Below are 10191 nucleotides of genomic sequence, written 5' to 3' on the forward strand. Positions count from 1 at the left end.
TGAACCTATAACTAAATGTAGAGACATGTGTTTGCTCTGAACAACATACCTTGAAGTCTCAGAGAAGGGAGTCCGACCACAGAAAGATGATATTATATTACATAGTTTATATCTATGAGGATAAACGTCAAGAGACAGAGATGATGTCGGCCATTTTGAATGAATATTATATGTTGGTCACACATGTAGGAATATGCTATCAGCTTAGCTCATGCTACTGTTATATGATCTTATAGCCAGACATTATTACTCTTAAGAGATCAAATAAACTTGTGTTCCGTAAAAAACAAAACAATGGTCATTTCTTTTTTTCTTTTTTTTCTAAATGGAGGAAAGTTGTTTTAATTGACACAGAATATGCAGCTCTGAACAGAGAGACAAAGATTGTCTTTCATTGATAAATAACCAAAGTACCACAGCCTTATTGTGATTTCATGTCAGAATTATGTGAGAAACTGATGCAACACATGGAATTAAACACATTGTTAACAAATCATAAAAAATTATACTATTTCTGTGCAATTCCTCAAAACACCAAGGTTACCAGTTTTCTGGACATTTATTAGTTTCACTTTAGGAATATTCAGACGAAGGGCTATGAAACCTCTTATAACCACACACAGTTCTGGGTATTTAAGACAAACCAGTTTAATATGAATCAGACAAACATGGCAGTTTAAGCTGTGTCTCCCAGACAGAACGCTGTGATGTGAAACAAAGTGAAAAGGATCGATGTTCTCTGAGAGACCAGTCTGAACTCTGACCTCTCCAAAGCTCCTCCCATCATGACCTCACCGACCCACAAACACATTCTAACGTATATAACAACGTCTAAGATACACTGTAAACACTGGTGCTTACGTGCACGAGTGGTTTGAAAGCCTTAAAACAAAAACACACAAGAAATAAGGTGATATATGTTACTGTACACGGCTCCTTAACTGTCCTTGAAATGAGCACATTACGTGTCATAATTTCTTCTTCTTGGGTCCAGTGAATCCTAGTCAGTTCATGGTACACACTGTGTATGAACACGTGTCAGACCTAGACAGCACTCTGCCCTCTTCAGCCAGTCTCGAGAACAGCAGGACTGTGTAGCAACAGCGCCCCCGTGTGTCTGTAACAGGGTACATACATCTCATGTCTTTCCTAATGCTGAGTCACCACATCTCACAGTCGTAAGAGTTGTAGCTGAAACTGGGCACTTGTTGACCACAACACCATCATTCCTGGAGTGTGTCACCCACCTGAGAGAAGCACCTGTCCCTGTCTCCCTCTGTCTGTCTCCCTCTGTCTGTCTCTCCCTCTGTCTGTCTCTCCCTCTGTCTGTCTCTCCCTCTGTCTGTCTCTCCCTCTGTCTGTCTCTCCCTCTGTCTGTCTCTCCCTCTGTCTGTCTCTCCCTCTGTCTGTCTCTCCCTCTGTTTCTGTTTCTCTGTCTCCCTCTAACTGCCCCCCTGCCATCCTCCTCCTCCACGCTCCAACCTGTACCATTTAACTTGGTCCAGGTTTTCCCATTGACCAGATGACAGGAGCACCTCTCTCACTATCCCTCTTCCCTCCCTCTATCTTCTCTTTCCCTCCTCCCCCTCCCCCGCCCTCTCAGTCTGGTCTAACTGGGTCCAGGCCCCCCTCTCTCCCCCGCCCTCTCAGTCTGGTCTAACTGGGTCCAGGCCCCCCTCTCTCCCCCGCCCTCTCAGTCTGGTCTAACTGGGTCCAGGCCCCCCTCTCTCCCCCGCCCTCTCAGTCTGGTCTAACTGGGTCCAGGCCCCCCTCTCTCCCCCGCCCTCTCAGTCTGGTCTAACTGGGTCCAGGCCCCCCTCTCTCCCCCGCCCTCTCAGTCTGGTCTAACTGGGTCCAGGCTTCCCGTTGGCCTGGCTGCTGCCTTGGCGGCCCAGCCAGGAGAGCAAGTTCCGGGGCCTCGGGGGGCGTGCGGGCGTCTGTGCCAGGCGCACCATGCGAGGCGAGCGCCACACCTTGATGGTGGAGTCGTCGCTGGCAGACAGCAGCAGCTCCTGGTCGGCCGGGCTGAAGGCCACAGAGTTCACCACGTCATCGTGCTGCAGGCGCGCCAGGCAGATGTTGTAGTGGCGGTCCCAGATGTAGCCATGTTTGTCCTCCGCGCCACTGGGGGGCGACGGAGAGGTCAATGGAGGGGTTTTCAACTGGGTTTTTGGGGTACTAAACTGGAATTTAGGCTTAAAGTGCCGATATGAATACAAAATGATATTAATATACACACAGCACATCTTCCTAAACAAACAGGAAAGTGAAGCGATGGGCGCTCCTCTACCTGGCCACGAAGTCTCTGCTGACGTCCAGGAAGATGAAGAAGCACTCGTCGTTGGGCGTGAAGGCCCGGTGCGCCCGCAGGCTCCGCCTCTCTTCACGCAGGCTCTTCAGGTCGATGACGTGCAGGTCGATCTCCTCGGCGATGGGGGGCGGGGCCATGGGGTCGGAGATCACACAGCCTGCTGGCCACGCCCGGCTGTTCACGTACAGGTACCTGGGCAACGGGAGACGGGCGCTTAGCAACCCTCCATCGCGTGTGATCATAAACGGTCTCTGGCGCTTAATAACCTCTTCACCTACAACCACATATGTCCAGGGTTACTGTACCTGTCCAGGTCTACTGTACCTGTCCAGGTCTACTGTACCTGCCCAGAGTTACTGTACCTGTGGTCTGGAGACAGGCCCATGCCGATGATGTGTCCGTGGATGTCGATCACGTGGTCCAGAGAGTCGAAGAACTCGTCCGAGTTCCGTTCCTCGCCCAGAACAGGACCACTCGTGCTCATCTGGTCTGGCAGGATCCGCTTGATGCCTGCAGAACCACGCAGAACCACGCAGAACCACGCAGAACCACACAGAACCACACAGAACCACACAGAACCAGCTATGAGTCTCTCTTGCAGAACCCAGTAGGATGCCCTAGCTGTCTGGTGAGGAGAGTAGGTGAGGCTGGTCTACCTATCTGGTGAGGAGAGTAGGTGAGGCTGGTCTACCTATCTGGTGAGGAGAGTAGGTGAGGCTGGTCTACCTATCTGGTGAGGAGAGTAGGTGAGGCTGGTCTACCTATCTGGTGAGGAGAGTAGGTGAGGCTGGTCTACCTATCTGGTGAGGAGAGTAGGTGAGGCTGGTCTACCTATCTGGTGAGGAGAGTAGGTGAGGCTGGTCTACCTATCTGGTGAGGAGAGTAGGTGAGGCTGCCGGTGGTGAACAGCAGGTAGGTCTTGTCCTCCCCCTCCCCGGGGGCAGAGGGGGTGATGAGGGAGGGGTCCAGGGGCTTGGTGCGAGCACGACTCATCATCCGGACCACCTTGGCCTCCAGCTCCAACTCCCTGGCAGCCACGCCCTGGGGGGGGGGGGGGGGAGAGAGATGAGGAAGAAAGAGATACATTTAGGAATTGGTTACAGTCGTGCATACAGTTCTCATTGATTGTTTTTGTTAATATTCGCTAGAGAAAAAACATACTCTTTTCCACATTCACATTAATGTATTTATGTTATCTTTTACCGTTCATAACATAATGTCCATATGACAGTTCATATTGCCCCCCCCTCCCCCTCCTACCTGGATGATATGCTCCAGCCCTGGGGCCGAGGGGTACGCCTGTCGCCCCCTCACCTCCCTGGGACGCCCCCCGCCCTCCTCCTCCTCCTCCTCGCTGTCAGGGGTGCCCACGTCGAACAGCAGGGGGGCGGAGCGGGCCTGGGACTGGGCCTCGTAGTCCAGGAGGAGGTCTGGGGTGTCATGGCGACGGCAGTGAGCCACCATGACGGTTCTGATGGTGCTGGCGTTGACGTTCTGGATCTTAAACAGACGCTTCACAACGTTCACGTTCTCCGACTCGATATCCTGAAGGAGAGAAGGAGCAGCTGTGGTTCAGGAGAGGAGACGGGCACAGCTCAGTGGTAGAGCACACTCTGTGGAACTAGTGAATACAGGTCTGTGTGTCTATCTGTGTGTGTGTGTGTGTGTGTGTGTGTCTGTGTGTGTCTGTGTGTGTCTGTGTGTGTCTGTGTGTGTGGGTGTCTGTCTGTGTGCCGGACCTGGAAGGCCTTGTTGAGCCAGAGCACCGAGCAGGAGGTCATGTTTCCTATCCAGTGCAGGTTCCCTGAGATCAGGTGGGTCTCGTTGAGCCAGCAGCCGAACACGTCGTACGGCTTGTTCCTCACGCGAGACAGGAGCGTGTAGTTGTCTGGAACACACACACACACACGTGTATACACACACACACACACTGACATCAACACACACAAATGTACACACACACACACTGACAGTATATGTACTACCCAGAGCATTATGCTGGCTGCTGCTAGCATGTTTACAGTCAGGACCCAGAGCATTATGCTGGCTGCTGCTAGCATGTTTACAGTCAGGACCCAGAGCATTATGCTGGCTACTGCTAGCATGTTTACAGTCATGACCCAGAGCATTATGCTGGCTACTGCTAGCATGTTTACAGTCATGACCCAGAGCATTATGCTGGCTACTGCTAGCATGTTTACAGTCATGACCCAGAGCATTATGCTGGCTACTGCTAGCATGTTTACAGTCATGACCCAGAGCATTATGATGGCTACTGCTAGCATGTAAACATTCATGACTCAGAGCTTTAGATCCTCTCTGCATCAGGTTTCTCACAACATTTCAGTTTTCTGGCTGCAATGAAAAATCGAGTTTCTGAGATCTCTGAGGTGATGTTATGTCTGAACCACATGTCCAATGTTCCTGAACAAAATATTGAGCCGGACCTAATTTGTACACAGAAACATGTGAGGAACATCTCTGAAAGAAATGAGAAGGACAGAGAGACTGTTTGTGTGCTGTTACATGCGTGTGTTTATCTGTGTGTATTGTATGTATAGATGTGTGTGTGTGTCTGTATAGACGTGTGTGTGTGTGTCTGTATAGACGTGTGTGTCTAGATGTGTGTGTCCTACCCAGGCTCAGGACGGCGATCTCCCCCGAGGAGGAGTGGTGCGGGCCCAGGTAGACCCCCGACACCAGCAGCAGGGTGTCGTCTGCGTTGAACTGGGAGAACTGGGTGTAGCCCCAGTTAAACTGGCGCATGCTGCAGCTGTGGACCAGTGAGATGTTCCCATCAGGACGCTCCGTGTCCCACAGCTGAAACACACAGTGCTGTCTGAGTAACAAGCAACAAGCAACAAGTACAGGTGGTCTGTAGTACTATTTATATGTATGTATGTATAGAGAGAGACTATATGTAATTGCACTTATATATACACTTACACAGTATATATCATAGCTGTGCTATGTGGGGTATAACATTTACTCTATAGAGAGAGTATATAGTGTACACCTCCTGTCTAGGTTGCGTGGGTATATAACACTGTATATATAGAGAGCAGGGAGGCTGTGTGGGTATATAACACTGTATATATAGAGAGCAGGGAGGCTGTGTGGGTATATAACACTGTATATAGAGAGCAGGGAGGCTGTGTGGGTATATAACACTGTATATAGAGAGCAGGGAGGCTGTGTGGGTATATAACACTGTATATAGAGAGCAGGGAGGCTGTGTGGGTATATAACACTGTATATAGAGAGCAGGGAGGCTGTGTGGGTATATAACACTGTATATAGAGAGCAGGGAGGCTGTGTGGGTATATAACACTGTATACAGAGAGCAGGGAGGCTGTGTGGGTATATAACACTGTATACACAGAGCAGGGAGGCTGTGTGGGTATATAACACTGTATACACAGAGCAGGGAGGCTGTGTGGGTATATAACACTGTATATAGAGAGCAGGGAGGCTGTGTGGGTATATAACACTGTATATAGAGAGCAGGGAGGCTGGGTGGGTATATAACACTGTATACAGAGAGCAGGGAGGCTGTGTGGGTATATAACACTGTATATAGAGAGCAGGGAGGCTGTGTGGGTATATAACACTGTATATAGAGAGCAGGGAGGCTGGGTGGGTATATAACACTGTATACAGAGAGCAGGGAGGCTGTGTGGGTATATAACACTGTATATAGAGAGCAGGGAGGCTGTGTGGGTATATAACACTGTATATAGAGAGCAGGGAGGCTGTGTGGGTATATAACACTGTATATAGAGAGCAGGGAGGCTGTGTGGGTATATAACACTGTATATAGAGAGCAGGGAGGCTGTGTGGGTATATAACACTGTATATAGAGAGCAGGAAGGCTGGGCGGACCTTGACGGTACAGTCCTTGGAGCAGGAGGAGAAGCGGTGTCCTCTGTGAGAGAAGGCCAGGTGCAGCACCTGGTCGTGGTGTTCCCTCAGGGTCTGCACCTCCTCACAGGGGATGCAGTCAAACAGACGCTTGAACTCCCGGTACCACGACACGGACGCTGTTCACACACACACACACAGTGTGACACAGAGACACGGTGAGTAACCAGGCACAGTAAAGGGACATAACAATGGATCTTAGGTGTGTGTGGATTCTAGCTGGATTCAAGGTGTCTGGGTTCAAGGTATCTCGGTATCTGGGTTCTAGGTGTCTGGGTTCAAGGTATCTCGGTATCTGGGTTCTAGGTGTCTGGGTGTTATGTGTCTGGGTTGTAGGTACCTGGGTGTCTGGGTACGGAGCGAGGGATGCGGTAGTAGCTGTAGAAGAGTTCCCTCCAGAGGAACTCATCTCTGGACACGTTCAGCCACTGTCTGCAGGCCAGGCCGGCGCTCAGCACAGCGCTGTGGGGGAGATGCAGGAAGATCTCCAGCACCAGGCTGTCAGGCAGGGCTGGCTCGTTCTCCATCCTGGCATCCTGCAGGTACCCAGTGAGGCCGGGATCAGGATCAGGGACAGGGACAGGGCCAGGGTCAGGGACACACCTGGAAGCTGACACTTGGTTATTGATTTCCTTCTGCACTTTCTCAAACGTACATTGGATAAAAGCGCCAGAAAAATCATTAATAAGGTCAAATGTTTTAGTCTTTCATTCAGTGTGTTCAATCAAACACATGCGAATTCCATTCGTCTCGTCTGAATACTGGTAGGCGTAGTTTAGAACATTAGCTACGCCATGTGGTAAAAACGTAGCCAAATATATCGAAAGGTCTGTATATGACACCACATTTGAGGAATTCGGATAGCAACAAATTATCTCCGTTTCCGGGTCTGTGTGGTCCCGTCTGACACCTCTCGGTCCGGCTATATTAAGCACGACAGCTGAGGGGGCTGGGCTCGTGCATGCCAGGGTATCATCACTACACGCTGCTTATTTAAGTCATGCTTTAGCCTTTCTAATGCTAAATTATTTTGTAAGTAACTGTAGATCATGTATATACGGTTGTGTCTCGTGGAGACTGGTAGTTATTAATGGTAGTGGGCACTGCAGTTAAGAAGTGAGATAAATACCAGTAGCATTAAGGTCTCTGTATGTAGCTCCAGCTAACTAATCTTCTACAGACTTATTTGAAAGCAACACAGACACATTTATGACACTCTCTTATCCCTGTTTAATAACATTTTGAATTGCTGATGAAATAACTAAGTAAGTACAGTGAACTATGTTTTAGAAACGAGTTCGAAAGGCAAAACTTTAGCGAAACCTCAATACTAGTGCTAGGGCTATTTTAGGTGTCAATAGAAGCATCTGGCTAATCTAGTTGTCAATCGTTCTCAGTAGGCTAATTCGACGTTACTCTCGTCGATAGCGATTTGCCACGCAAATTATTTGACTATCGAATGTCTTACTTTATTTAGGCTTTTTACAAGCCTCTTATTGTTGCTAATCTAAATCATGACTCACCTGTCAGACGACAATATTTTAGAAACCAAATCTACCAGTTGCAGTTCGCTAGCTACTAGAGCTAGTACTGTTAGCACGAAGATGAAAACAACCAATCGCCTACCGCTGTCTTGGTATGACGTCACTCCAGACGCCAACAGTCGATTACAGGAGACTCGTTCAATTCATAATGTGACGTAAAAACTTGAGGATGTTGTGTTTGCTTGAATGTCAAGATAATTAATCAATCATTGAAACGATGGTGCCGTTTTCATATCAATAAAGTCAAATATATTGCAATATTGCTACTTTTCTTAAGCCGGCGAGACACCAAATCTATTGGAGGAAGTGGTGTTATGTTACCTGATCCTCATGGTAAGACAAGAAGACAATTTAATAATTCATTAGTTGGTGCTGAGGACTTTTGTTGTTTTCGGCTCTCTTTGGCAGTTGAGACACCTTAAGAAATATTGCCTTCTTCAACTCCTTGGACTAAATAGAATACAATCTGAAAACTTGAGGACCTCAGACATGCTTTGACTCATATTCAGTGGTAAGAAAAACACCATTATCCTGAACATTGTTTTCATAGCTTATTTAATATAGATATGCAGTGGACGTCATGATTTTGACTGTGAACCAAATATATTAATGCAAAACTATTATTACACTTCTGTAATAATGTTATAAGAGAGATACCGCAAACTGGGTGTCTCTAATCAAGCGGTTAACCTGATAAGGGACGTGTGGTCTCAGCCTACCTTATAAACATGCGCTAAACTCTTACAAAAGTACTTTGGGTTTGTCTTCATAACACTATCTTCATCGCTGAGCAGTTACATTTAGTCATTTAGCAGACGCTCTTATCCAGAGCGAATTACAGTAAGTACAGGGACATTCCCCCGAGGCAAGTAGGGTGAAGTGCCTTGCCCAAAGACACATCATCATTTTGCCCAGCGGGGAATCGATCTGGCAACCTTTAGATAGATAATATTATCATAGATTGCTTATAGGGAAGAGTTGATGGATAAGATCAAACTATTGAGGCTAGTGAAGAGTGTTGTCGCCCCCCAGCACTATCCTACGTTGCTGACAGGATGGTCGCCTGTTGCAGTCCCTCAGGGAAATCCAAACCAGCGACAGGATGACTGTATCAGCTGAAGGGTAACGACTTTCTGTTTTACACTGTCGAATAGGCCTACCTGTTTGAAATCAAATAAGTAACCAGCGAAGTAGTGTTTGTGCTTTTTACTTTTATTTGTAACTATTGTGATTATTTTATAATGGGTTTTAGACACTGCTTTTTGTAAGTCATTTATTCTCCTGTGTTATAGGAGGTGAAGTTTCAACCGTCTCTGACGGGATCCTCTTCAGACAACCTCCCGTTAGTATGAACCTTCCTCAGACGGCCGTCCCACTGGAACCACCCGCAGTGCGCCACTAGACGGCGCAGGTCAGCTGCTCCTGCGATCATGACGCCCCGTCTGTAAACTCCCCTCGCGGGAGGAGGAGGGGCTGAAAACCCACGCAAGGCAGCAAGAATATTCTTATCACATCCTCACATTACATACAGCACTGTGGATAATATAGCAGTAGCATAAACTAATGTAGCATATTCCTACATGTATGACCAACATACTATATTCATACAAAATAGCCAACATCATCTATGTCTCTTGACGATTATCCTCATATATATAAACTATATAATATAATATCATCTTTATGTGATCGGCCTCCCTTCTCTGAGACTTCAAGGTATGTTGTTCACAGCAAACACACATCTCAACGTTTAGTTACAGGTTTACTTTTTGTTTCAAATCCAAACATTTACAGGGTATTCCTTTAGCAGACACTTATCCAAAGCTAGAATACAAACATCTCATATAGAAAGTACAGAAGATCAGGGCTCAGAAGTGCAGAGTTATAACATTATTTATGTGATCAGAGTCAAGGAATGATCTGCATTTAGCAGGCACACTTAAGTCACCACATCTCAGCTACCAGGCACAGTACAACAATATGTATACCCCAATTACCATGGAACAATAACATCTCAACTATAATGTTACATGGCGACCCTTGGCTGTCTACAGTTGTAATGGTCCCTTATTATGTCACATTAGCGACAGCTTAAATCATGAACAGATAGCTTCTGCGAGTCATTTATTCAACAACCTTGACATATCTTCACGTCTTCCTGGTTATCATAGATGTCCAGTCATTTATTCCTGACTGCCGGTGGTTTAAAGATATCTCACAACTTAAACTGAACACCATTACAGTCCATCTTACTGACCCTTTTCATGTCGCAAACTGTGATATGAAAAGTATTTTCTGGTGGACATCTACAAATGTTCTGCCTTCATGGCCTTTAATCATCTCCGCCTGGATGACCAAGCACCACCTCCAGCTGAACCTCGCCAAAACAGAACTTCTCATCATCCCGGCTAAACC

General features: G+C 47.4%; 1 protein-coding gene and 1 long non-coding RNA gene across 5 annotated transcripts; one reads left to right on the forward strand and one right to left on the reverse strand.

Moving 5' to 3' along the window:
• Nucleotides 1–1767: 1767 nt before the first annotated feature.
• Nucleotides 1768–7860, reverse strand: fbxw5 (F-box and WD repeat domain containing 5). 3 transcript variants are annotated; one of them, XM_084694208.1, is made up of 10 exons: nucleotides 7756–7860; nucleotides 6573–6842; nucleotides 6194–6351; nucleotides 4948–5131; nucleotides 4051–4199; nucleotides 3572–3856; nucleotides 3178–3352; nucleotides 2674–2821; nucleotides 2291–2503; nucleotides 1768–2124 (listed from the first exon to the last, which is right to left on the reverse strand). In XM_084694208.1, exons 2-10 carry the CDS (start codon nucleotides 6757–6759, stop codon nucleotides 1845–1847), a joined length of 1779 nt encoding a protein of 592 aa, XP_084550334.1. In that variant the 5' UTR covers nucleotides 6760–6842; nucleotides 7756–7860; the 3' UTR covers nucleotides 1768–1844. The 3 variants fall into 3 exon arrangements, with proteins under 3 accessions (XP_084550334.1, XP_084550335.1, XP_084550333.1); XM_084694209.1 differs by having other exon boundaries at nucleotides 6573–6768; nucleotides 7756–7855; XM_084694207.1 differs by having other exon boundaries at nucleotides 6573–6835; nucleotides 7756–7849.
• LOC146220227 (uncharacterized) lies at nucleotides 7112–9952 on the forward strand. Of its 2 annotated transcripts, none has more exons than XR_014750956.1 (4): nucleotides 7112–7264; nucleotides 8185–8287; nucleotides 8809–8898; nucleotides 9069–9952. It is a non-coding gene; the product is annotated as an uncharacterized LOC146220227 (long non-coding RNA). The 2 variants fall into 2 exon arrangements; XR_014750957.1 differs by having other exon boundaries at nucleotides 7112–7201.
• The last annotated feature ends 239 nt before the right edge of the window (nucleotides 9953–10191 follow it).

The sequence above is a fragment of the Hypomesus nipponensis genome, chromosome 27 (genome assembly GCF_054491055.1).
Source record: "Hypomesus nipponensis isolate SF chromosome 27, ASM5449105v1, whole genome shotgun sequence".
NCBI lineage: Eukaryota > Metazoa > Chordata > Actinopteri > Osmeriformes > Osmeridae > Hypomesus > Hypomesus nipponensis.